This window comes from Oryctolagus cuniculus, chromosome 19 (genome assembly GCF_051225735.1).
Source record: "Oryctolagus cuniculus isolate XC-2025 breed Fujian yellow rabbit chromosome 19, ASM5122573v1, whole genome shotgun sequence".
Taxonomy (NCBI): Eukaryota; Metazoa; Chordata; class Mammalia; order Lagomorpha; family Leporidae; genus Oryctolagus; species Oryctolagus cuniculus.
In genome coordinates this window covers 41,896,771-41,922,683 of record NC_142885.1, presented here as the reverse complement: position 1 = coordinate 41,922,683, position 25,913 = coordinate 41,896,771, and the positions used below count along the sequence as shown (strand labels likewise).

At 56.4% G+C, this 25,913-nt stretch overlaps 2 protein-coding genes across 5 annotated transcripts in view; one reads left to right on the top strand and one right to left on the bottom strand.

Moving 5' to 3' along the window:
• Positions 1 to 22,595, top strand: part of ITGAD (integrin subunit alpha D) — a 28,405-nt gene extending 5,810 nt beyond the window's left edge. For 2 of the 4 annotated variants that reach the window (XM_017337776.4, XM_089321136.1), the window contains 24 exons: positions 3,804 to 3,949; positions 6,205 to 6,358; positions 6,445 to 6,595; positions 6,785 to 6,858; positions 7,802 to 7,931; positions 8,070 to 8,212; positions 8,350 to 8,490; positions 8,580 to 8,792; positions 9,746 to 9,876; positions 9,993 to 10,150; positions 12,398 to 12,552; positions 12,765 to 12,896; positions 13,648 to 13,721; positions 13,925 to 14,063; positions 17,378 to 17,494; positions 17,581 to 17,660; positions 17,743 to 17,826; positions 20,330 to 20,408; positions 20,568 to 20,675; positions 20,780 to 20,854; positions 21,045 to 21,158; positions 21,297 to 21,398; positions 21,630 to 21,740; positions 22,142 to 22,595. In XM_017337776.4, coding sequence (XP_017193265.4) covers positions 3,804 to 3,949; positions 6,205 to 6,358; positions 6,445 to 6,595; positions 6,785 to 6,858; positions 7,802 to 7,931; positions 8,070 to 8,212; positions 8,350 to 8,490; positions 8,580 to 8,792; positions 9,746 to 9,876; positions 9,993 to 10,150; positions 12,398 to 12,552; positions 12,765 to 12,896; positions 13,648 to 13,721; positions 13,925 to 14,063; positions 17,378 to 17,494; positions 17,581 to 17,660; positions 17,743 to 17,826; positions 20,330 to 20,408; positions 20,568 to 20,675; positions 20,780 to 20,854; positions 21,045 to 21,158; positions 21,297 to 21,398; positions 21,630 to 21,740; positions 22,142 to 22,258 — 2,928 coding nt within the window. In that variant the 3' untranslated portion in view covers positions 22,259 to 22,595. Of the gene's footprint in view, positions 1 to 3,803; positions 3,950 to 6,204; positions 6,359 to 6,444; positions 6,596 to 6,784; positions 6,859 to 7,801; positions 7,932 to 8,069; positions 8,213 to 8,349; positions 8,491 to 8,579; positions 8,793 to 9,745; positions 9,877 to 9,992; positions 10,151 to 12,397; positions 12,553 to 12,764; positions 12,897 to 13,647; positions 13,722 to 13,924; positions 14,064 to 17,377; positions 17,495 to 17,580; positions 17,661 to 17,742; positions 17,827 to 20,329; positions 20,409 to 20,567; positions 20,676 to 20,779; positions 20,855 to 21,044; positions 21,159 to 21,296; positions 21,399 to 21,629; positions 21,741 to 22,141 lie in introns of those variants that run through there. The other 2 variants (XM_051834950.3, XR_016225853.1) reach the window with 2 other exon arrangements.
• A 1,013-nt stretch (positions 22,596 to 23,608) lies between these two features.
• Positions 23,609 to 24,253, bottom strand: COX6A2 (cytochrome c oxidase subunit 6A2). The gene is made up of 3 exons (XM_002721729.6): positions 24,095 to 24,253; positions 23,836 to 23,972; positions 23,609 to 23,732 (listed from the first exon to the last, which is right to left on the bottom strand). Exons 1-3 carry the CDS (start codon positions 24,165 to 24,167, stop codon positions 23,649 to 23,651), a joined length of 294 nt encoding a protein of 97 aa, XP_002721775.1. The 5' UTR covers positions 24,168 to 24,253; the 3' UTR covers positions 23,609 to 23,648.
• Between the last annotated feature and the right edge of the window lie 1,660 nt (positions 24,254 to 25,913).

Sequence of the window (25,913 nt, the reverse complement as noted above, 5' to 3'; positions counted from 1 at the left end):
TAATTTTGCTGTGAAATTTGTTCTAAGGTAATCAGCCACACAAGTGAAGGTTTATTATGTTTTCCACATAACTCGTGATTTCTTTGTCTTCTTATTTTATTTCCCAGCAACTAGTGTGTATGTATTTATGAGGGAATTTCAATGTAATCATGCAAAATGTAATTGAAAGTTCAATTCTTTTTGATGCATAAAATTTGAAATTTGTGCACAGAAGAGGTCTTCAGTGGCTGGCACTCTGGTGTAGGGGGAAGAGCCAAAGCCTGCAGTGCTGGCATCCCCTATGGGTGCTGGTTCAAGTCCCAGCTGCTCCACTTCTGATCCAGCTCTCTGCTGTGGACCCAAGGACTTGGGCCATCCTCTGCTACTTTCCCAGGCCATAGCAGAGAGCTGGATCGGAAGTGGAGCAGCTGGGACCCAAACCAGCACCTATATGGGATGCCTGCACTGCAGGTGGTGACTTTACCCGCTACGCTACAGCATGGCCACTACACAAGCGTTTTGAAGTTCCCTCATAAATTCATGTATGTGCAAAATTCTTGAAGGTTTTCTTTGTAAATGCTGAGAGGAGCATGTGACTTTGTTTTGGTTTTCACTTTTCTTTCTGTATTTTTGGGCCAGTCCATTTTTTAAGGATCTATTTGAAAGGCAAAGTGAAAGAGTGAGAGGAAGAGAGAGAGAGAGAGAGAGAGAGAGAGAAAGAGAGAGAGAGAGAATCTTCCATCTGCTGGTTCACTCCTTAAATGGCTGCAACAATCGAGGCTGGGCCAGGCTGAAGCTGGGAGCCTAGAACTCCATCCAGGTCCCCGGTGTGGGTGCAGGGACCCAAGCTCTTGAGCCATCATCTGCTGCTTTTCCAGGCACATTAGTAGGGACTGGATCAGAAGTGGGAAGCAGCTGGGACTGGAACCGGCACTGTGGTATGAGATGCCTGACCACAGGTCCTACCTCCTGGTTGGTCCATTTTCCCTTGTGGGTTTCAGCACATTATTTGTAGGGCCTGAGAACACAGTGGAAATGCTTTGTAAGTCCTCGGTGATCCCAGAATAACCAGTGTGCTAAAGGTAGCAACCACCGTCAGAGCCCTGAGTCCCAACGCCTCCCCCGCCCTCAGCAGTTCTCACTGATGCAGTACTCTAACCTGCAGTGCTCACTGATGCAGTACTCCAACTTGCAGTTCTCAATGATGCAGTACTCCAACTTGCAGTTCTCACTGACGCAGTACTCCAACTTGCAGTTCTCACTGACGCAGTACTCCAACCTGCAGTTCTCGCTGATGCAGTACTCCAACCTGCAGTTCTCGCTGACGCAGTACTCCAACCTGCAGTGCTCGCTGATGCAGTCCAACCCATAGTTCTCTGATGCAGTACTCCAACCTGTAGTACTCGCTGATGCACTACTCCAACCTGCAGTGCTCGCTGATGCAGTACTCCAACCTGCAGTTCTCACTGATGCAGTACTCCAACCTATAATTCTCGCTGATGCAGTACTCCAACCTGCAGTTCTCACTGACGCAGTACTCCATCCTGCAGTTCTCACTGACACAGTACTCCAACCTGCAGTGCTCACTGATGCAGTACTCCAACCTGCAGTGCTCGCTGATGCAGTACTCCAACCTGCAGTGCTCACTGACACAGTACTCCAACCTATAGTTCTTGCTTATGCAGTACTCCAACCCATAGTTCTCTGATGCAGTACTCCAACCTGCAGTGCTCGCTGATGCAGTACTCCAACCTGCAGTGCTCGCTGATGCAGTACTCCAACCTGCAGTTCTCACTGACGCAGTACTCCATCCTGCAGTTCTCACTGACGCAGTACTCCAACCTATAGTTCTCACTGATGCAGTACTCCAACCCATAGTTCTCTGATGCAGTACTCCAACCTGTAGTACTTACTGATGCAGTACTCCAACCTGCAGTTCTCACTGACGCAGTACTCCAACCCATAGTTCTCTGATGCAGTACTCCAACCTGCAGTACTCGCTGATGCACTACTCCAACCCATAGTTCTCTGATGCAGTACTCCAACCTGCAGTTCTCACTGACGCAGTACTCCAACCTGCAGTTCTCACTGATGCAGTACTCCAACCTGCAGTTCTCACTGACACAGTACTCCAACCTGCAGTGCTAGCTGATGCAGTACTCCAACCTGCAGTGCTCACTGATGCAGTACTCCAACCTGTAGTACTTGCTGATGCAGTACTCCAACCTGCAGTTCTCACTGATGCAGTACTCCATCCTGCAGTTCTCACTGATGCAGTACTCCAACCTGCAGTTCTCACTGATGCAGTACTCCAACCCATAGTTCTCTGATGCAGTACTCCAACCTGTAGTACTCGTTGATGCACTACTCCATCCTGCAGTTCTCACTGATGCAGTACTCCAACCTGCAGTTCTCACTGACACAGTACTTCAACCTGCAGTTCTCACTGATGCAGTACTCCATCCTGCAGTTCTCACTGACGCAGTACTTCAACCTGCAGTTCTCACTGACGCAGTACTCCAACCTGCAGTGCTCACTGATGCAGTACTCCAACCTGCAGTGCTCGCTGATGCAGTACTCCAACCTGCAGTGCTCGCTGATGCAGTACTCCAACCTGCAGTTCTCACTGACGCAGTACTCCATCCTGCAGTTCTCACTGACACAGTACTCCAACCTATAGTTCTTGCTTATGCAGTACTCCAACCCATAGTTCTCTGATGCAGTACTCCAACCTGTAGTACTTGCTGATGCAGTACTCCAACCTGCAGTTCTCACTGATGCAGTACTCCAACCTGCAGTTCTTGCTGACGCAGTACTCCAACCCATAGTTCTCTGATGCAGTACTCCAACCTGTAGTACTCGCTGATGCAGTACTCCAACCTGCAGTGCTCGCTGATGCAGTACTCCAACCTGCAGTGCTCGCTGATGCAGTACTCCAACCTGTAGTACTTGCTGATGCAGTACTCCAACCTGCAGTTCTCGCTGATGCAGTACTCCAACCTGCAGTTCTCACTGACACAGTACTCCAACCCATAGTTCTCTGATGCAGTACTCCAACCTGTAGTACTCGCTGATGCACTACTCCAACCTGCAGTTCTCACTGACACAGTACTCCAACCTATAATTCTCGCTGATGCAGTACTCCAACCTGCAGTTCTCACTGACGCAGTACTCCATCCTGCAGTTCTCACTGACACAGTACTCCAACCTATAGTTCTCACTGATGCAGTACTCCAACCTGCAGTGCTCACTGATGCAGTACTCCAACCTGCAGTTCTCACTGACGCAGTACTCCAACCTGCAGTACTCGCTGATGCACTACTCCAACCCATAGTTCTCTGACACAATACTCCAACCTGCAGTTCTCACTGATGCAGTACTCCAACCTGCAATTCTCACTGATGCAGTACTCCAACCTGCAGTTCTCACTGACGCAGTACTCCAACCTGCAGTGCTCGCTGATGCAGTCCAACCCATAGTTCTCTGATGCAGTACTCCAACCTGCAGTTCTCACTGACACAGTACTCCAACCTGCAGTTCTCACTGATGCAGTACTCCAACCTGCAGTTCTCTGACGCAGTACTCCAACCTGCAGTACTCACTGATGCACTACTCCAAGCCATAGTTCTCTGATGCAGTACTCCAACCCATAGTTCTCTGACGCAGTACTCCAACCTGCAGTTCTCACTGACGCAGTACTCCAACCCATAGTTCTCTGATGCAGTACTCCAACCTATAGTTCTTTGATGCAGTACTCCAACCTGCAGTTCTCACTGATGCAGTCCAACCTGTAGTTCTTGCTGATGCAATACTCCATCCTGCAGTTCTCGCTGATGCAGTACTCCAATGTGCTGGTGACACATTTCACCTTCAGCAGCTTCCGGAACAGCTCCAATCCTCAGGGCCTAGTGGAGCCCATTGTGCAGCTGACAGGCCTCACGTTCACGGCCACAGGGATCCTGAAAGTGGTGTAAGTGTCCCCCTCTCCCCCCGCCCTGTGCTATCTGTGGCTGTCTTGCAGGGGTCCCCGCAGCCTTTCCCAGATGCTGGGGGAGGGGGGCTCTGGATGTGGGGACTGCAGAAGGGAGTGGGCGGATGGCAGGCAGGGCCCTCCCCCTGGGGCGTTCCCCTGGCCCCTTTGCACTGGGTCCACCTGATGTGGGACTGGAGTTCCCACAGGCTGCCCCCCAGGAGCCCAGTGGGGCAGCGGGAGTGATGGGCTTTAGCCCAGACACATCGCAGTTCCCCTCCTGGCTCCTGCAGGCCATGTGACTCACCCTGGGAATGCTGACTCTCAGGATCAAAGTGGGGATCCGCTCACACTTGCTGTTAGGATTCAGTGAGCACTGTGTGTGAGCTGCTTGGCCCAGGTGCACAGATGGTGCAGGGCACCCGGCTGAGGTTCTCCTCAGAGAACGATGACACAGAGCCTCTCTCCTCCTGGGCACAGACTCAGGAATCAGTGCAAGGCTCTTCCTGGAGCCTCTGTCCCACTCCCCTCCCTCCAGTCCCCTTGCTCATCATGCACGCCCAGGGTACTCACTGTGAGCCTGTCTAGTCCAGAGCTTGCCACCACGCAGACCCTGCTGTGTGTGTGTGTGTGTGGCCACAGAAGAAGATGTGGTTCTCGTGGGAAGGAGCCAGGCGGAAGTCCTGGGATCCTTGGCTTCCTGGGCTGTAGCCAGAGCATCCCAGGCAGAAGATGGCCCCGCCAAATGCACCCTCTTCCCTCAGGTGGCCCCTCTGTAGACACTGCCCTGTAGGACTGGACAACCAGGAGGGAGGCAGCCTCTGTCTCACACAGGGGGCCTCCCTCTCCAGAGGCCCCCCTACCCCTCAAGATTCTCCAAGTGCTGGGGCCAGGGAGGCAGGGTTGACAGGCCCTGCTTGCCAACTCCCAGAATGCACTGCACCTCCTAGAATGCACTGTGTCTCCTGCAGCCTTCCCACTCCCCAGGGCCAAGCCCGTCTCAGCCATGGTGCTACTTGCTTCTCCCTCCCTCCCTCCCCACCTCCCGCTGTTCTTTCTTCTTACAGAGGATTCCTTTCAAAAAAGACAAAATGGCAATAACATTAAGGGCTTTAGTTTAAAGGCAGAGAGCTGTAGCCCCTCTAGGCAGGCGCTCATAGTATTTTAGCACAGAGACTGCACAGGTGCACCTGACCCAGTGACCCCTCCGCCCCACTCAGCCCAGGGCCACGTCCAGCCTCGTCTTTGTGCAGACCTGTTTCAGGAGTTCACCAGCAGGCTGCGGACTGTTTTCCTCCTGCTTTGTCTTCAAATTGGCCCTGTAACAGGGCATTTCAGAAAGCAAATGAACGTATATCGTGAAAGAACTATGGGTGGATATTAAGTTTTATTTTAAATATTTATGTGAAAGACAGAGTTACAGAGAGAGGTAGAGACAGAGAGGTTGGTCTTCCATCCACTGGTTCACTCCCCAATTGGCCGCAAGGGTCGGAGCTGCACCGATCCGAATCCAGGAGCCAGGAGCTTCTTCCAGGTCTCCCACCCAGGTGCAGGGGCCCAAGGCCTTGGGCCATCTTCTACTGCTTTCCCAGGCCATAGCAGAGAGCTAGATCGGAAGTGGAGCAGCCCAGACTAGAACCTGCGCCCATATGGGATTCCAGTGCTAAAGGCCAGGTCTTTAACCTACTGAGCCACAATGCCAGCCCTGGATATTAAGTTTTTTGGCACCCAAATAAACCTATCTGTTTATCCCATCTTTCCATGAACTTTTTGAAGCACCCTGGGGAAGAACCTCTTCTGTTTGTCCACAGTTTGCTGTTTTCCTTTCACGTGCCTGTGCACTCTTCAGCCGAGGGGCTGCAGCACGGTCTGCTAACGTTGACATTTAGGTTGTGTCCAGGATAATACTTGGCGTGTGGGTGTTTTCCTCCGGTCCGTCTTGCAAGCAGAGGATTGAGGCTCAAGGCAGTTGGCACCTGCCCAAAGCGTGTCTGACCTCCAGCTTCTCCCCTGAACCTGCTCTTCCCGGGAACGTAGCTCAGCAGTGGACAGAAGTTCAAGGACCAAGGCTCTGCGCGCCTTGATCGTCCATCTGACTGTTACCCGCACGGCATTCAGCAAGGGCTGAGCCGTTTTCTCAACGCTCCTGGGTGGAGTCTGAGGGTCCCGGGCCTCCCCAGCCTCTCCCCTGTGTGGCACAAAGGAAATCTTTGCAGAAGCAACGGGTGGTGTCACTTGCTCATCTTTCCCGACAGGACAGAGCTGTTTCAAACCAAGAACGGGGCCCGCGAAAGTGCCAAGAAGATCCTCATCGTCATCACAGATGGGCAGAAGTACAAAGACCCCCTGCACTACAGTGCTGTCATCCCACAGGCAGAGCAGGCGGGCATCATCCGCTACGCCATCGGGGTACGGCTCCTCTGCCGAGGCCCCTCCCAGCACTGTTCCCGCCCCTCCGCCAGGCTCCTCCTCCTCAGCGGGCCTCTCTGCGTCAGGTGGGGGACGCGTTCCAGAAACCCACAGCCAGGCAGGAGCTGGACACCATCGCCTCCGAGCCGCCCGACGCCCACGTGTTCCAGGTGGACAATTTCTCAGCACTCAGCAGCATCCAAAAGCAGCTGTATGACAGGATCTTTGCCGTCGAGGGTAAATTGGGGGGCACGTTGGTGACTTGGCCCTGCCCCGACTGTCCCCTGCAGCCTTGATGACCTTGTTCCACTCACCCAAATTTGCTCCCCACAACCCAAGCCCAGACCAGGTCCTCCTCCCTCTGCTCTGAGCCCTCGGGGTCTCAGGGCTCTCACAGACCCCGAGCGACCCCGTTCCCCTCCCCAGGAACCCTGTCATCGGCAAGCACCTCCTTCCAGCATGAGATGTCCCAAGAGGGCTTCAGCTCACTTCTCACCACGGTGAGCGGAATGGGCACTGGTGCTTGGGTCTTGGGTGCTAAGGCTAGGCCAGCCCTGGGCAGGGAGCTGGGCCCAGAAATACACAAAAAGAGAATTTGTCTTCAAGTTCAGTGTGGGAAGGAGACATGCAGGAGGTGTGTGAGGGCCCAGAACTTGTGGAAGGAGACTGTACCAGCTCAGGCAGGCTGAGTGGGGGGAAGGGGCAGCCACGGGGCAAATCCAGGGACGGGCTGCTTCAGGTAGGGAGAGAGGCCAGTGCACAGGTTCCCTAAGGTGGGAACAAGGGGACTGTGCTGGAGAGAGTAGGACCAGCAGGGCTGGGGCCGGGCAGGGACAGCCTGCAAGGAGAAGGACCAGACCCGGGGAGGGACCTGTCTGACAGCAGGTGTGTGTGGATCCATGGGAGGCTGCAGAATGAAACTGGGTTGGGTCCTTGGGGTTCAGGGTGCACTTGTGCCTGCGTTTGTGTGCACAATCAGTTACATAACCTGGATTGTGAACAGTGCCCAGCCAAATCCCCCCTCTCCCTGAGAGCACACGCCCCTCACAGGAAGGCTTTGAAGTGGATCCTTCCAGAGAGAAGAGCCAAGTCCCTGGCAGAGGGTGGGGGCCAGGGGCCCAGGCCACAGGCTTGGTGTGCTGCAGAGCAGAGGGCCCACCATGGGGTTTTGGGAGGGTCCTAGGTGCCAGCCTGAGGGGCTTGGCTGTGCTTTCCCAGCAGGTGCCACCGGGTCTCACAGTGGGCAGTGGGGAGCAGGGGGGAGGGGGCAGGAGGGCGGGGCTGAGCCAGTGGTGGCAGAGGGGATGGACTGGGAGACAGGAGTCGTGTGAGGCCTGGGGGAGACAAAGAAACCCCAGGTGAGCAGTGGGTTGGGGCGGGTGCTGCTTTGGCTCAGGCTGGCTCCCGCCCAGGCCCGCTCAGCATCGGAATCCTCCCTCCCAGGAAGGACCGGTGCTGGGGGCTGTGGGCAGCTTCGATTGGTCCGGGGGTGCTTTCCTGTACCCCCCCGGCGGGAGCCCCACCTTCATCAACATGTCTCAGCAGAACGTGGACATGAGGGACTCCTACCTGGGTGAGGAAGGGGTGGGGGTGGGGACAGGTGGGAGCTGAGGCTTGGGGTGGGGTGGGGCTGGGCTGGGAGGGGAGGGAAGAGGAGGGGAGAGGAGGGGAGGGGAGGGAGGGCAGCCCCGTGCTGAACCCCACCCCTCAGGCTACTCCAGCCAGCTGGTGCTTTGGAAGGGGGTGCAGAGCCTGGTCCTGGGGGCGCCTCGCTACGAGCACACAGGGAAGGTCGTCCTCTTCACCCAGACGTCCACGCACTGGGAGATGAGAGCCGAAGTCACAGGGACCCAGGTGGGTGTGGACGCAGCCAGAAGGGACCAGGGGTGGAGAGGGAGAAGGCGAGGGGCGGAGGGTGCCTGGGGGTGGGGTGGGGGTGGGGGGATGCCTGTGGCAGGGGCAGGTGGATGACCGCAGCCTTTGCCCTCCAGATCGGCTCCTACTTCGGGAGCTCCCTCTGCTCTGTGGACGTGGACAGAGACGGCAGCACCGATCTGGTCCTCATCGGGGCCCCCCATTACTATGAGCAGACGCGAGGGGGCCGGGTGTCTGTGTGCCCCTTGCCCCGGGGGGTGAGTGGCTGATGGACGCGGGGCTGGGTGGGGCTGGGTGTGGGGCGGAGGGGTTGCCTGGGTGCAGTCTTGATGCTGGTTTTCTTCAGCAGCAGGCTCCGTGGCGATGTGAGCGTGTTCTCCGCGGGGAGCAGGGCCACCCCTGGGGCCGCTTCGGGGCGGCTCTGACCGTGCTGGGGGACGTGAACGGGGACAAGCTGGCAGATGTGGCCATCGGGGCCCCAGGGGAGCAGGAGAACCGGGGCGCTGTCTACCTGTTTCATGGAGCCCCGGGGCTGGACATGAGCCCCACCCACAGCCAGGTGAGGCCCAGGGCCTTAGCTTCTCCTTCCTTCTCCTTTCTATTTCTTGGGCTCAGTGAACGCAGCCTCCTGTCACTGACCTTGGCAGCTGCCATCCCTCCTCCTTCCCGTGTTTTATTCCTTGAACTTCAGCAGGCCTGGGTAAGTGCTGGTCTCTCCTTCACTTCCAAACAGCCTTGGATACATTGTGGCAGCTTAATGGGCAAGAGCGAGGCATTGAACTAAGAGCCCAGGTCACACCCAGGGCCTGGCCAGACCTCCTGGGCTGGGTGGCCTCAGGCAGGGGGCTGACTTGGCCTCTTTCTATGACCAACTTGGTCTCTTTCTATGACCAATGAGGTTCCCCCTTGACTTCTCGTACAGACAGCTTGGGGAGGGCACCAAGCTCTGTGCTCTCGGAGAATTTTTTTTTTTAAGATTTATTTTTATTTATTTGGAAGTCAGAGTTACACAGAGAGAGGAGAAGCAGAGAGAGAGAGAGAGAGAGAGAGAGAGAGAGAGAGAGGTCTTCCATCCACTGGTTCATCCCCAATTGGCTGCAATGGCCAGAGCTGGGCTGATCCAAAGCCAGGAGCCAGGAGCTTCTTCCAAGTCTCCCACGTGGGTACAGGGGCTCAAGGACTTGGGCCATCTTCTACTGCTTTCCCAGGTCATAGCAGAGAGCTGGATCAGAAGTGGAGCAGCCGGGTCTCGAACTGGTGCCCATATGGGGATGCTGGCACTGCAGGCCAGGGCATTAACCCGCTGCCCCACAGCGTCGGCCCTGCTCACGGAGTATTTATTAGTAACCCTGGCAGGTGGTAAATAATTGAGCCTGTCACCCCTGTACTGTTCTATTTTTTATTCCATTGTTTGTCTGCTCCCTCGGCAGATCCGCTCCCTCTCGGGTCTCCGTTCTGCAGCCTGTCCCATCATCTCCCCTTGATTTTTCCCTTCTTTTCCTACCTGGCCAGCACATCGCGGGCACCCAGCTGTCCCCCAGGCTCCAGTACTTCGGGCAGGCGCTCAGCGGGGGTCAGGACCTCACCCAGGACGGCCTGGTGGACCTGGCTGTAGGGGCCCAAGGACAGGTGCTGCTGCTCAGGTGAGAAGCCCTTCCTCTCCCCCTGCTCCTTTGCTCACTGTGTGTCCCACCCACCAGTGCTGCCCTCCCTGCCCTGGTTCTCGTCCCATCCTCTCCTCCCTGCTTTTCCCCTTCAGGAGTCAGCCAGTGTTGAAGGTGGGCGTGGCCATGAGATTCAGCCCTGTGGAGGTGGCCAAGGCTGTGTTCCAGCACTGCAGAGAGGCATCCGGTGCCCTGGAAGCCGGGGAGGCCACTGTCTGCCTCACAGTCCACAAAACCTCTCCCGACCAGTTAGGTGAGTGTCCTCCCTGAGGGAGGACCTGGCCTCCCACCCCAATGGGACACCTGGGATGGAACAGGCCCAGACCCACATCTCGCCTCTGCACCTGCTCAACTACCCCCATCAGAAACCAGGGCCCCTGCTCTCCAGCGTCACATCCGGGTCTACAGGTCCTGCCTCCAGGACCCCTCTGGAGTCCGCCAGCTTCTGTCTCCCAGGCCCTGCCTGCCTCAGGCCACTGCTTCCCCTTGCTTCCTACACAAGGTCAGGACCCTGAGCAGTCCTGAGCTCTGTGCCTGCGCCCCCTCCCCGTTCTCCACAGGGACTGCTCTTGATTGTTCTAAAATGCAAGTCTGGACTTCTGCCTCAGCTGCCTGCCATCCCTCACAGCTCTTCCACGCAGTTGTAAAGACCACAGCCCTCCCTGCACTGCCCTCTGTGGCTTGGACTCTCCTTATCCCAACCCCCTGGTATCATTCACCGTCTGTAAACACCCAGCTTCTTCCCCCACTGTGGGCTTAGGCACTGCTCCCACAGTCCTGGCTGCTCTCCACCCTTCTCTCCTTTTTTTTTTTTTATTTTTGACAGGCAGAGTGGACAGTGAGAGAGAGAGAGAGACAGAGAGAAAGGTCTTCCTTTTGCCGTTGGTTCACCCTCCAATGGCCGCCATGGCCGGCGCGCTGCGGCCGGCGCATCGCGCTGATCCGAAGCCAGGAGCCAGGTGCTTTTCCTGGTCTCCCATGCGGGTGCAGGGCCCAAGCACTTGGGCCATCCTCCACTGCACTCCCGGGCCATAGCAGAGAGCTGGCCTGGAAGAGGGGCAACCGGGACAGAATCCGGCGCCCCGACCGGGACTAGAACCCGGTGTGCCGGCGCCGCAAGGCGGAGGATTAGCCTACTGAGCCACGGCGCTGGCTCTCCCTCTTTTTTTAAAGATTTATTTTATTTATTTGAAAGTCAGAGTTACACACAGAGAGAAGGAAAGGCAGGGAGAGAGAGAGGTCTTCCATCTGCTGGTTCACTCCCTAGATGGCCACAACAGCCGGAGCTGCGCCGATCCAAAGCCAGGAGCCAGGAGCTTTCTCCAGGTCCTCCCATGCAGGTGCAGGGGCCCAAGCACATGGGCCATCCTCCACTGCTTCCCCAGGCCATAGCAGAGAGCTGGATCAAAACTGGAGCAGCAGGGACTAGAATTGGTGCCCATATGGGATGCTGGCACTGCAAGCGGCGGCTTTACCTGTTACGCCACAGCGCTGGCCCCATCCACCCCACTCTTTTAAAAAAAAAAAAATATTTGAGGTGGGGTAAGAGAGGGAGGGAGGGAGGGAGACAGAGAGAGAGCGAGAGAGAGAGAGAGAGAAATAGGATGACCATTTCCATCTGCTGGTTCACTCCCTGTGTTAGTCTGCTTTTCAACGCTTCAACTCAAATACCATGCAGCAGCTCCTTGGGAAGGAGCAGGTTGACATTAGCTTCTAGTTTGGAGGTCAGAGGTCATGATCAGTTGTCCCCAGAGACACGTCTTTGTCCCCAACATCTGGCGGACGTTGGCCATAGCCTAGTAGATGTCCAGGGACCACTACACGATGAGCTGAGAAGCAATAGAGCTGCTGGGCCAAACTCTGTTTAAACAAACAACCCTGTTGCCATAACTACCCGCTGAGGGTGGCTCCCAATGACCTAAACTCCCCGAGTGCCCATAGCAACCCAGCCCAGGGTGAAGCGGAGAGCCAGGAACTCAACCCAGGTCTCCTGTGTGGGTGGCAGGAACCCAATTCTTGAGCTGCCTCCCAGGGTCTACATTAGCAAGAAGCGGGAATCGGGGTCTAGAGTTGGGGATCAGACCTAGGTAGTCTGCTGTGGGACAAGGGTGCCCTAACCGCTAAGCCAGTTCCATCCGGATCCTGCTCATCCTCCTGCCTAAGCTCCAGGTCCCAGCTTAGACCTGGCCTATCTTGGACAGCACCCCCTGACCAGGGCTGCCTTCGCATATCCTTTGCATCCCCAGCCCTTGCCAGCCTGGCACTGATGGATGACTCCTGTGCCTGGCTCCTTTAAGAGGATGTGAGCTTTGCAAGGGTAGGGCTTCTGTCTTGTCTGTCTGTCTGTCTGTCTGTCTGTGTTCTCCACAGGACACCCCCCAACCCAGCACCATGACCCATGACATTAAAAAGTGCTCAGCCAGTATTTAGTGCATGAACAAATCAGTGGACATTCTAGATTCTTGCTCCTTTTCTGTTTCCCACGGCTCTTCCCCTTCAGGTGATGTCCAGAGCTCCATCAGCTATGATCTGGCACTGGACCCAGGCCGCCTGGTCTCTCGGGCCATTTTTCAAGAGACCCAGAACCAGACTTTAACTCGAAGGAAGACCCTGGGGCTGGGGCGTCACTGTGAAACCATGAGGCTACTTTTGCCAGTGAGGATTTGGGGACCTGGGGAGGTGGGGAGGGGGAGCACAGGCTGGACTCCAGTAGCCCCTGCTCTGCTGACCAAACTGGGGCTGCAGAGAGGAAACTGAGGCCTGGGAGGGGGGCTTGGGTGAGCACCCCGTGGACAGAGAAGTCCTGGCGGGGGAGGGGGTTGGCGAGGGGCAGGCCAGCAGCTCCTGAAAAGCCCAGTCTCCCCCAGGACTGCGTAGAGGACGTGGTGAACCCCATCGTCCTGCACCTCAACTTCTCCCTGGAGGGACAGCCAATCCTCTCATCCCAGAATCTGCGCCCTGTGCTGGCCACGGGCTCGCAGGACCACTTCATTGCCTCCGTGAGTCTTGCCGGCAGCTCCCAGGGAGGTGCTTGCTGGCCCCCGTGTCTCCGTGCACTTCAGAACCCACAGCAGCCCCCCGTCGCCTCCCGATCACATCAAGTCCAGAATGCCTCCCCCAGGCTCCCGAAGCCCTGCCCCCACTGGGACCCTACTCAGATCCTGACGGGCTCCCTATTTTGCCTACATCCATTCTTCCAGTTCCCACTCTGCTGATCCTGCTGGCTTTTCTCATCCCTATTGTGTGCCTTTGTTGGCGTCGTATCTCTCTTGGAAACACCTCCTTCTCCCCAAAGCCCTAACTCATCCCCCTGTGTTTTGAGAACCACCCTCAGCAGCTTCCACTTCTCCGCCCCGTTTTATGCCTTGGTGCTCCTGGGCCACCAAGCACATGACCGGAGTCCTAGCCATCTGTCTCTGCATGTGTGGCCTCTTGAGACTCTAGGTGCCTTGTGCACAGGAACCTGTAGTTTCCAGCTTTCCTCTCCCTGACACCCGGAGCGTGTCCACTGTCGCACTCAGTAACACTTGCCGAAGGACTGCTACAGTGAGTTGGGTTCGACTCACTCAGCTTGACCCTCCTTGGAGACAAGCATCTTGTCTCCCCTGTCTGTCTCAGCCCCGAGCTCCTCCCCTCCCCTCCTCGCCAGCGTCCGGCAGAGGCCCAGGGACAGTCATTGCTGTGTTTCCCTGTGGGGGCTGTGGGAAGGTGAGGACCGAGGTGGGAACAGAAGGTGCTGTTTTGCTGCAGCTCCCCTTTGAGAAGAACTGCGGACAAGATCGCCTGTGTGAGGGGGACCTGAGCATCAGCTTCAACTTCTCGGGGTGAGCTGCCCCTCTTCCTGTCAGACGCCCGGGCTTCTGTATTTCCTGTCACCACGGGGGTGATGCATACCCATGCTTCCCCTCGCCTGTCTCTCACAGCAGTGACTGTGACTGACAGGTGAGCTCCTGTAATCCTACTCCTGCCTTTGGTCCAATGCCAGCCCCTTTCTAGTGGAAATTCCAAGACTTTCCTCTCTCTTCAGCTTGAATACCCTGCTGGTGGGGCTCTCCCTGGAGCTCACAGTGACAGTGACCGTGCGGAATGAGGGCGAGGACTCCTATGGGACCGCCATCACCCTCTACTACCCAGCAGGGCTATCCTACAGGCGGGTGTCGGGCCAGGTAAGCAGCGCCCGAGGGCTAAGGTGGCTGGGACCCCTCCCCTGCCTGTAACCCCAGGGTTACAAAGCGTTTCTAAAATCCTTCTATGATGCTACAAGGGGTCCTTGAAGTTCCAGGAAGCGTGTACTATGCAAAACTCATGCATGGATTTAAAAAATGTTTGCACCAAAATAAGCTTATCTTTTAACTGCATTTTCCTTGAACTTTTGAAGTCCCTTTTCATATAAACACACACATGCACACGTACTACACACATGGGGTGGGGGAGAGAGACAGAGACAGAGAGAGATAAAGCATATGTAGTTTCCTGAATAATATCAAGCAAGTGGGCAGTGCCTGAGTTTGTGTTCTGGCCTCACTTCTATTCCAGCTTCCTGATAAAGCATTCCCTGGAAGGCAGAAGGTGGTGACTTAAGTGTTTGGGTCCCTGGCACCCATGTGGGGACCCTTGGTTGAGTTCCCATCTTCTGGCTGTTGTGGGCATTGGGGGAGTGAACCAGTGGGTGGAAGATATCTCTCTCTCTTTCTGCCTTTCAAATACATAATTAAAAAGAACAGTAACTTCACTGTTTAAAAATAGCAAGCAGGCATCTATGCCGTTAGCATCCAGATCTAGACATTAACCTCTGTGGCAGCCCCAAAGCCCCATCCCTTTGTGCTCTGCCTGTGGTAATCCTACCCTCTCCCCCAAAGTAACCTCTGTTCTTTCTTTGTGATCCTCATTCCCTTTGTATTTCTTTAAAACTCTGCCACCCCCACGTGCGTCCTAAAGAACTCCATCCAGGCTGGCCAGTATGTGAGCTGAGACTGAAGGGAAACATTTTATTTATTTATTTATTTTTTTACTTATTTGACAGGTAGAGTTAGACAGAGAGAGAGAGAGAGAAAGAGAGAGAGAGAGAGAGAGAGAAAGGTCTTCCTTCCGTTAGTTCACCCCCCCCAAATGGCCACCGTGGCCAGCGCTGCGCTGATCCGAAGCCAGGAGCCAGGTGCTTCTTCCTGGTCTCCCATGCGGATGCAGGCACCTTGGCCATCCTCCACTGACCTCCTGAGCCACAGCAGAGAGCTGGACTGGAAGAGGAGCAGCTGGGACTAGAATCCGGCACCCGTATGGGATGCCGGTGCCACAGGCGGAGGATTAATCAAATGAGCCATGGGGCCGGCCCCAGGGAAACATGTTGTATGCACCCTTGGCCCGGCCTCATTCCCTCTATGTTATGCTTCTGAGGGTCACTGATGTTGTTGCAAGGGGCTGGTGAACATCTTCCTTGTTGCACAGAATCTCTTTGTACGATTACACCGCTGTGGTCTGTGCATTCTACAGCTGATGGCAGTCTGACTCACGTCCTGATTTGCCCCATGACCATTCATGAGTATGTATCCTGGTGCACCCATGCATAATATTTTGGAAGGTGTCCCCTGTGCGTGGAAGTGCCTGGTCACTGGGGATGGGTTAGGTTCAAGTTTAATAAGTAGTCAAACTGTTTTCAAAGGTATTTCTCCCTATTTATTCACACTTCCATCAGCAGCATGGGAGAGCTCCTGTAGCTTTCCACTTACCCCAACTCTTGGCATTGTCAGACTTTAATTTTTGTGAATCTGGTAGGTAGATAATAGTATCTCCTTGAGTTTTTCAAAATAGACTTATGTTTTAATTCCATTTTCTGTGAACTTTTATTTTTATTTATTTGAAAGGCAGAGAAGGTGGGTGGAGGGGGAGAGAGAAAGAGATCCCCAAATGCCCACAGCAACTGGAGGCCAAAGCCAGTCTGGAGCCAGGAGCCCAGAACTCAATCCAGGTGTTGCACGTGGGTGACAGGAACTTGGCCACTTGAGCCTGTAGCCTCCTAGGGTGCACATTAGCAGGAAGCTGGAATCTGAAACAGAGCTGGGACTTTAACCCAGGGACCCTGATACAGTATGTGGGTGTCTCAAGTGGCCTTTTTTAAAAAAAAGATTGATTTCATTTATTTGAAAGGCATAATTACAGAGAGAGAGGGAAAGACAGAGATCTTTGATTCACTGCTTCACTCCCCAAATGGCCACAACTGTTGGGGCTGATTCAGACTGAAGTGAGGAGCCAGGAGCTTCTTCCAGGTCTCCCATGTGAGTGCAAGGGCCCACGCACTTGGGCCACCTTCTGCTGCTTTCCCAGGTGCATTATCAAGGAGCTGGATCAGAATTGGAGCAGCCAGGACTTGAACCTATGCCCACATGGGATGCTGGCACTGCAGGTGATGCTTAACCTGCTCCACCACAACACCAGCCCCTCAACTAGCATCTTTGCCACTGCCCCAAACATCCATCATTCATTGCGGTTTTAAGTTGTATTTTTCTAATGACATTGAGCAACTTTTCATATTTTTCTTGGTCATTCAGATATCTCCTTTGGGGAAGTGTATGTCCATATCTTTTTTCCATTTTTCAATTGGAAGGCCTATATTTTTCTGAGTTCTTTACATATTCTGGTTACTAGTCCTGTTGCAGTCCTGCTGCTTGTCTTTTCTGTCTCTTTATAATAATCAGAATTTTTTTAAAAGATTTATTTATTTATTTGAAAATAAGAGTTACCCAGAGAGAGAAGGAGAGGCAGAGAGAGAGAGAGAGAGAGAGAGAGAGGTCTTCCATCTGCTGGTTTACTCCCTAGAAGGCTGCAATGGCTGGAGCTATGCCGATCTGAAGCCAGGAGCCAGGAGCTTCTTCAGGGTCTCCCATGTGGGTGCAGGGGCCCAAGGATTTGGACCATCTTCCACTGCTTTCCCAGGCCATAGCAGAGAGCTAGATTGGAAGTGGAGCAGCCAGGACTTGAACCAGCGCCCATATGGGATGCTGGCGCTACAGGCAGCAGCTTTACCCGCTACACCACAGTGCTGGCCCCAATAAACAGAATGTTTTAACTTGATTGTGTTGTGGGCATCTGGGGAGTGAACCAGCAGATAGAAGAGTTCTCTTTCTCCGGTACCTTGCCACCCCATCTCTCTGCCTGCCTTTCAAATAAATAAAAACAAATACATGAAGAAGCACTTCCTTAGCCCAAGGCAACTAAAAAGTGCTCTGTTATCTTCTAATAGTTTTATTGTTTTCTTTTTCACCTTTAATCCTGTTGGCATTTATTTTAATATATGGTGTGAGGTAGGGGTCTAACTTCTTTTTCTTTAGCTCCCTGTCCCCCTACACACAGTAGGGGTCCGAGTCTCCAGCGCTATTTATGGAGACGTCTGTCTGTTCCCCACTGCTCTGCAGGCTGCCACTGCTGCGTGTCAGGCCCACACGTGCATGTGGGGGACGTTCTCTGCTTTACTCTCCTCCCCCAGACACAACCCTGGCAGCGCCCCCTGCACCTCGCATGTGAGGCTGTACCTACCGAGAGCGAGGGCTTGAGGAGTACCAGCTGCAGCGTCAACCACCCCATCTTCCAAGGGGGTGCTCAGGTCTGTGCCTCCCCCCGAGCCTCATCTCTGCTCTCCCTCCCCCCCCTTCCCCATGACCTCCTCTCCCTTCCTTCCATCTCCTGCAGGGCACTTTCGTAGTCAAGTTCGATGTCTCCTCCAAGGCCAGCCTGGGTGACAGGTTGCTCATGGGGGCCAGTGCCAGCAGGTGAGCCAGGCATCCTCTGGTCTGCAGCCCCAGATGGAGATGCTTCTGAATCCTTCCATTGGGCTCCCCTGTCTTTCTCCAGTGAGAATAATAAGCCTGCGAGCAACAAGACCTCCTTTGAGCTGGAACTGCCAGTGAAATACGCTGTCTACATGATGATCACAAGGTGCTCATCCCAGCCCTGCCCTTGACCTCTCACCTCCCTGTAAGCCTGGCCTCTCCCACGGCCCAGGCTGTACTTTTTTGAAAGTTTTTTTTTTATTTATTTACTTGAGAAGCGGTTATAGACAGAGAGAGGGAGTGTCAGAAAGGTCTTCCATCGGCTGGTTCACTCCCCAAATGGCCACAATGGCCAGAGCTGGTCCAATCCAAAGCCAGGAGCCAGGACCTCCTTCTGAGTCTCCCACATGGGTGCAGGGGCCCAAGTGCTTGGGCCATCTTCTGCTGCTTTCCCAGGCCTTTAGCAGAGAGCTGGATTGGAAGTGGAGCAGCTGGGTCTCGAACTGGCGCCCATATGGGATGCTGGTGCCGCAGGGGGTTGCTTAACCTTCTGTGCCACAGTGCCAGCCCCAGTCTGCACTGTGATGATGGACATCTAAGCTCTGCCCTCAGAGTTCCACTGTGAGAGCGCTGGGGGCAGGGGCAGCCACATATTCATTTCATAATATTAAGGCACAGCTTGCCTGTTCTCTGAGGGATCGGCCTGCTCATGGGCCACACACAGCTCATCCCCACTGTGCTCCTCTTCCTCTCCCTCCTCAATGCCAGCTTCCTTTCCCCTGAGGCCAGCCCTGTCCTACACGTTCCATGCCAAGGTCCTGCAGCAAAGCCCCTGCAACTGAGCACTCTGAGTCAGGGAGTCTGTCACCCAAGGAAGTGGTCTGTCTCCACTCAGAGGAGAGAAAAGGTCAAGTTTCCGCAGAACCCAGAGTGGGGCCCGAGGTGTGATCCGCTGCAGGGAAGGAAGGGGCAGGGCTGCTGCCCTGGGCTCTGCAGGTGGGTCAGGGAGCTGGGGGCCCAGGAGGGACCCTCCCCCACCACACACACACACACACACACACACACCTTCCATCAGCCAGTTCACTCTCTAAACGCCTGCCCCAGTTGGTGCTGGGCCAGGCTAGAGAGGGAAAGAGACAGAGACCTTTCACCTGCTGTTTCACTCCCCAAATGACTGCAACAGCCAGGGCTGGGGCCAGGCTAAAGCAAGGAGCCAGGGACTACACCCTGATCTCCGACATGGTGGCAGGGACACAGTACTTGGGCCATCATTTGCTGCCTTTCCATGTGCAGTAGCTTGAAATTGGAGCAGAAGCAGAGCAGCCAGGACTTGAACCTGTGCTCTGCTATGGGACACTGGCACAAGCCATGGCTTCACTGAGATATAACGCTGGCCCCACATGTGCGTGTCTTCATCACAAAGTGAAATCCCCCATCAGAATCTCTTTTAAAGAGTGAGAAATGCAGGCAGGGCTCCAGCAAGGTTCAGTAGCTTGCCTCGGGTTACTCGGGCAGTGGGGCCTGAGACGTGGAGCCAGGTGGTCCTACCCCAGTGCCCGTGTGTTCTGAGTTGCCAGGCAGGCTGGGAGAAGACTACCGGGCCTGCAGGGCTTCTGGGTGCTGGGGGCTGTGCAGAGGAAGGCTCCTCTGGTGGGCCCCTTGATTCTGCTGAGACTTGAGAAGTTCAGCTCCAAGAGGGCAGGGGTTGTGGCTTAACTGCTGACTCCAGGGCCAGCACAGAAGCACACAAAACACAGATGGAGGCCATGGGTGGATGGAGGAGTCAACTGACAGAGAGATGGATGGGTGGATGAGTGGATGGATGGGTGGGTGAGTGGGTGGGTGGGTGGGTGAGTGGGTGGAAGACGAGGAGAGGGAGGGATGATGAATGGACTGACAAGAATGATGGATGCATGGTTTGGATGGATAGATGGATGGGTGGATGGGTAGGAGGACCAACAGAGAGGGATGGATGGATGAGTGGGTGGGTGGGAGAGAAGGATGGATGGACGGTTAAAGGGGATAAGGAAGGAGGGACTGATGAGTGGATGGGTGGGTGGGTGGGAGGACCAATAGAGAGGGAGGGATGATGAGGTGGACTGACAGAGTGATGGATGAGTGGGTTGGATGGAGGGAGGGAGGGAGGGAGGTAGAGAAGAGGGAAATCCTCCTGCAGCCTGGTGCCCATGTGCTGTCGTGCCTCATGCTTACTTAGACACCTGTCTTTCCTGCACTCCGCCATGGAGGCTGCCACTGCCACGTCTCCCAGGTGGCCCAGCTGTTGTCCCTGCAGGCCCCTTGCAGCCTCCCCAAGCTTAGCCCCAGGCTCACATGCACCTGCCCCAGATGCAACGTGAACGCCTTTTCCCACTGGGAGATGTTGTGATGCTGAGTGGGGTGAAGGTTCGGGTGGGACATTAAGTGGAAATTTGCAGAGTGGGAGTAAGGACACTCCAGGCAGAACAAGAGCTTGGGCGACGTCATGGAGGACCCAGGGCTGGCAGGGGACCAGTGCATAGTCCCAGTGACAGAGGCAAAAGGCATGGAGGTGGTGGAGACCCCGTTCTGCCCCTGGGTTCTCGGCTGGGCCCCTCCGAGTCCCTGCGCCTGACCCGGCACAGCCCGGCACAGCCTCGAGCAGGCCGTCACCAGGTGGCCTCTCTGTCCAGGCACGAAGGCTCCACCAGGTTCTTCAACTTTTCCACTTCCGCTGAGAAGAGCAGCAAAGAGGCCGAGCACCGCTATCGGGTGAGCGCCCGGGGAGCCCCCACGTCCATGCATCCACGGGGCAGACAGAGCAGGAAGTTGGTGGGGGAAGATGGAGAGGAGCTGAGGGCCCCGCTAGCGAAGAGGTGGGCTTGGGCCGCGCCAGGGACCACCATCACGTCCTGCCTCGGTTTCCCGCAGGTGAACAACCTGAGTCTGCGAGATGTGGCCGTCAGCGTGGACTTCTGGGCCCCCGTGCAGCTGAACGGAGCAGCTGTGTGGGACGTGGCGGTGGAGGCCCCTGCCCAGGTGCCCGCCTCGCCTCGCTGGCCAGGGCCCGGTCCCACAGCCCGCACACCCTGGCAGGGGCACCGTCCACGCTTGGGTGGCTGAGGATTCACGTCTCTCTCCAGAGCCTGCCCTGTGCGCGGGAGAGGGAACCTCCGAGGACCTCTGACCTGAGCCGGGTCCCGGGGAGTCCCGTGCTGGTGAGAAAGGCCCTGAGCCCCCAGTCAGTGCGGGCGCGGCCGCGCTGAGGGGCAGAGGGGCAGCGCTGGGCTGAGGGCAGGACCGCGTCCTGGGCTTGCTCCGCGCTGCCCCGCCCACACAGCCTCGGTTCTGTGCCTCGGCCCCTCCCTAAGTGAAGCCCCCTCAGCCTCGCGCTCCTCTGGTCCCTAGGACTGCAGCGTTGCGCACTGCCTGAGGTTCCGCTGCCACATCCCCTCCTTCAGCGCCAAGGAGGAGCTCCACTTCACCCTGAAGGGCAACCTCAGCTTCGCCTGGGTCAGCCAGGTGCGGAGGCCCCAGCGGCAGCGCCCCTCCCCCACCCGCGGGCGGCACCTGCTGTGGCTGCGCCATGCTCCAGCCTGGACAGTTCTGGAACTCTGAGCACCCCCAGAGCCAACCGCCCGGCTCCTCTCGCCCTTGCAGATGCTGCAAAAGAAGGTGTCGGTGGTGAGTGTGGCCGAGATCACCTTCAACAGGGCCGTGTACTCCCAAGTTCCGGGCGAGGAGCCCTTTATGAGAGCCCAGGTAGGGGATGCGTGGGAGGCTGGGCCAGGCCCCCAGGGCTCCTGGTGCTGCATAGCTAATGCTGGGTGGGGGTTGCCAGGGTGCAGGGAGGAGGAGGGGTGAAGGTCTCTGGGCAGGACGGTTGTCCCTGAGCTCAGGGGTCTCTGCCTGGCAGCCCTTGGAGCAGGGGCAGGAGGGAGAGGAGGCGGGAGCTGGGAGGGAGTGGGGACAGAAGGCCTGATGCCCCTGCAGGTGGAGACGGTGCTGGAGGAGTATGAGGAGCACGACCCCGTCCCCCTGGTGGTGGGCAGCTGTGTGGGCGGCCTGCTGCTGCTGGCTCTCATCTCAGCCACCCTGTACAAGGTGAGCGTGTGGCCCTCCCTCCACACTACCTGCATCCACCAGCCTTCTCCAGACAGGCGGCAGAGGGATTGCTCAGAGCACCGGCCCGCAGCCTGGCTCATTGTTGGCTCTGTTCCCGACTGGCTGTTTAAGGTCAGAGGGGTCGCTTGACCTGCAGTGTCAGTGTGTCCCTTCTAAATGCTCACAGCGCCCACAGTGCAGAGCGGCTGAAGTGAGACAGCCATGCGCCCGGCGCCTGCTTTCCCCCAGACACAGTGTCGCAGCCGCGGGGCACATTCGTGGTCTGGCCCAGAATCTCAATCCCGCGCAGCCCCCCTCCCTTCTCCCCACTCAGCTCCTTCCTGCCCCCACCTTCGCCCCTGCCCTCTCACCCAGATTCTGTGGTTTCTTTCCCCTCCAAGCTTGGCTTCTTCAAGCGCCGGTACAAGGAGATGCTGGGCGAGAAGCCGGGAGACGCGGCCACCTTCCCCGGGGAGGACGCCAGCTGCGGGGCTTCAGATTTGCCTTTGTCCCAGTGATCCCCTCTCCTGCCCGTCTCCTCCCGGGGCTGGTCCTGCCTCCCACTGGAAAGCTGTCTCCGTGGGTGCAACCTCTGCAAGGGTCGACTGGTCTGAGCATCCCCTGGGTGCTGAGCCCCATCCCAACGGTGGAAAGGTTCTTCTACTTCTGCACCTCTGCCATGCTCCAGTGACAGCACTGCTGACGCAGGAGGCAGGGTGTGCACGTGTAGAAGAATGGCCACGTGGAATGAGGATGTCGGTGATGCATTTGCCTTGTATGGAAAATGCCCTAATGCAGGCACTGGCATGCTACCAGAGGTAGAGTTGAGAGAACCTACTTATGTGTACAGAAAAAGTTGTCTTGCTTTTCTCTGGTGCCTGGGCCGGAGGTCGTCTTTGCCTGATGTTCCATGAGGAATATAAGGAGAGTGGGGAAGGTCGTGTTCGTGCACATGTGTGTGTGATTGTAGTGTGTGTGCTAGTGTCATCTGTGAATGTACATGTGTGTGCATGAACATGTGCACCTGCATATGTATGTGCTAATGTACATGTGTGAGTGTACATGAGTGTGCTTGTATGTGTACATCTGTGTGTGGGAGCGCACATGTATGCATGTATGTTTATACATATGCATGTGTGTTAGTGTACATGTGTGTGCTCATGTGTGTTGGCACACGTGTGCACCTGTGTGACTGTGTGTGTGAGTGTGCATGTATGTGCGTGTGTGTCCTGGGTCTCAGTAGCGGCTTCTGTCCGGTCAGTGGGCAGGCTGTCCTAGGAGGTGAATGAGACATGCAGCTCATTTGCACCAGTGCCGCCCTGAATTTGGTCTCCAAAAGCCAGAAAGTCCAAGCTTCCAGGAAGGAGCTGATTTCCCAGACTACCCCGAAAGAGCATGACTAGAATATTCCGTGTAAAGATTTAGGACCCGAGGCCGCACGCATTGGCTCAGAGCCCACGATTGAGATGGGGTTTCCTCCAGGTGGCCGGAGTTCAGAGGCTGTTACTCTGGGCTGTGCGCGTCAAGGGACAGTGGGGATGCAGGGTCTGCGGCCTTGGTTCGCTCGTGACCTCGCGTCCCAGCTGCCTGAGCCGAGACCAGCCATTGAATCTCCCGGCACCTCAGCGAGTCTATCTTGTCCCCTCTCCCCGTTCCTGTGACAATTCCATGTAAGGGAAAGCCCTTTGCTGCCTAGTCCCGGTTAACGACCGGAGGCTGAGGCGCGGGGTCTCCCACTTGCTCACGAAGGCCACGGCCTCGGATACCCCCGAGTCAGCGATGGGGACAAGGGGGAGGAAGCACATGGTGCGCCAAGGGCACTGCACCTGCGCGCGGTCCCGCCCATCCCGCCGTCCCGCAAGCCGGACTCGGGGCTTCTACACCTTTATTGGCCTGGGCCGCCCGGGCTCAGGGGTTCTCGTACCCCGTGGGCAGGGCATTGAAGTGCGGGTTGTGGAAAAGCGTGTGGTTGCCGTCCCCCCAGGAGTAGGGCTGTGGAGAGAGGGAGGGGAGCACAGGTCAGCGCCGCCCGCCTGGGGTCCCGCACCTCGTCCTGCCCCACGTCCCGCCCCGTGCCAGGGCCTCGGCCGCCTACCTTGGTGCGGATGCGCAGGTGGTGGTAGGGGATGAACTCGGGGCGCTCGCGGTGACCCGCGTGGAGCCAGCAGTTGAGGGTGCACAGGGCCACGCTGGGCAGCGCCAGCACGAAGGTCAGGAGGCGCCAGGTGTTGGCTGCGGGCGGCCAGGGGAAGGCTCGTGAGCCAGGCCCGAGGAGGCCTCGTTGTTGGGGGAGGGCGGTCTCCAGGACCGCGGGGTGGACTAGGTGGGCAGGGGTAGGCCGCGGCCCCACTCACCTCCAGCGCCTCCGTGGTCGCCCTTGGCTGCGGTGGCCAAGCCCCGGCTCAAGGCCCTCAGCGGCAGGGCCATGGCGTTGAGGACTCTGGGCAGGACTCTGTGCTGCAGGCTCCTTCCCCCAGGCCGCACTCTCCTCCCCTCTCTCTGGCCAATCACCTGTCCAGCCTGGGACGTGCCAGCCTATTTTTAGGGCGATTCTATCTTTAAAATGGGCCCTGACTGGCAGGAGGGCTCTGCGGACAGCTGCCCTCAGCTGCCTTTTATCTTAGCAAGCAGGCAGGCATCTGGAGTCTGAAATGCCAGTGTTACTGTGGCTGCAGAGGAGTATTTCATGCTGTACCTAGGCTAATTGGCTGACACAGGGTATGCTTTTAATAAATATTTGTGAAATTCGTTGTGTCTTCTGCTTGGTCATTTTTTAAAAAAAGATTTATTTATTCATTTGAAAGGCAGAGTTACAGAAAGGGAGAGGCAGAGGCAGGGACAAAGACAGATTTCTTCCATCTGCTGATTCACTCCCCAGATGTTGGCCATGGCTAGGGCTGGGTATACCAAAGCCAGGAACCAGGAGCTTCATCCAGGTCTCCCACAGGGATGCAGGGTACAAGCACTTGGGCCATCTTCTGCTACTTTCTCAGGTACATTAGCAGAGAGCTGGATTTATTCAATTTTACTTAGAAAGGCAGATGGAGACAGAGGAGAAGGGGGGGCGGGAGAGAGAGAGAGAGATCTCCATACCCTTGTTCATTTCCCTAATTCCCACAGCAGAGAGGGCATTGGACGGAAGCCATGAGCCCAGAACTCAACCCCTGTCTCCCATGTGGGTGGGCAGGGACTCCACTACTTGGGCTGCCTTCTGCTGCCCCAGGATGCACCTGCAGGAAGCTGGTTTTGGAGGTGGAGCTGGGATCAGACCCAGGCCCTGCTCTGCAGGATGCAGGCATCCCAAGCTGCGTCTGCCCTGCTGACCCCACACCTGCCCTTCATGCCCTTTGACCTGGAAGTGCACCGGTCAAGTCACAGTTCTTTGCAAGGAGCAGGGCTCACTCTCAGCATGGTATAAGGTCAGCATGTGAGAACCATGGGTAGCCCACAGTGTCTCTGCTATGGCCACTGCAAACCGCACAGCCAGAAGCCTCCGTGTGGGCCAGCTGCCCCGAGAGCCCACCAGGGCCCCACTGCTGCACCCCGGCTGCCAGAACCTTTGTCAGCGCTGCCTGGAGAGCCACACGCTCACACCACACTCCGTTTTGCACCCAAAGGAGCGCTGCACCAAGCCTGTGCCCTCGGATCTCTCTCCGCTGAGTCAGCAGGCCACACAGGTGCACCCATCAGCTGTGCCTGCGTCACTGCTTCGCCCTTGCTCTGTGAAAGGCTGGGAAGGAGAGTTCTGCCTTCAGCTGCGTGGAGTGGGAACTGCGTTGCAGAGAAAATCCCCAAACACAGGAAGAACATTGAAAAGATCCGGGGTAGCCACGAACCTGACCGTGCCTATCAGGTCCTTGCAGTCTGAAACTCGGCCTGGAAAGCCTGGGCAGGACCGCAGCAACCCTAGACCCCAGCAGCTCTCGGGAAAGCCGCAGGGCTGGGCGCGCTCACCGTTTCATCCTCAGCACCCGGCACGGAGTGGCTGTCCTGAAACCCGTATTTGATAAATGGGTGAGCATGCTGCATTGTGCCCCTGCAGAAATGGTATCTCAGAGCAGCCGTCCAGCAGGATGCCTCAGCTGTGAGCAAAGGCCGAGGAACCCAAGTGGAACAGTGAGGAAGGTGCATTTCCTGAAGGGGCTGTGTACCTGCCTCTTCTCGGATTCTCAA

What these genes read in the sequence shown, in the direction of transcription:
- COX6A2 (XM_002721729.6), bottom strand. Translation starts at nt 24,167, where the DNA reads ATGGCCCTGCCGCTGAGGGCCTTGAGCCGGGGCTTGGCCACCGCAGCC. An exon ending in CGACCACGGAGGCGCTGGAG is followed by an intron (nt 23,973 to 24,094) that starts GTGAGTGGGGCC and finishes GGCCGCCCGCAG; the next exon opens with CCAACACCTGGCGCCTCCTG. An exon ending in ACCTGCGCATCCGCACCAAG is followed by an intron (nt 23,733 to 23,835) that starts GTAGGCGGCCGA and finishes CTCTCTCCACAG; the next exon opens with CCCTACTCCTGGGGGGACGG.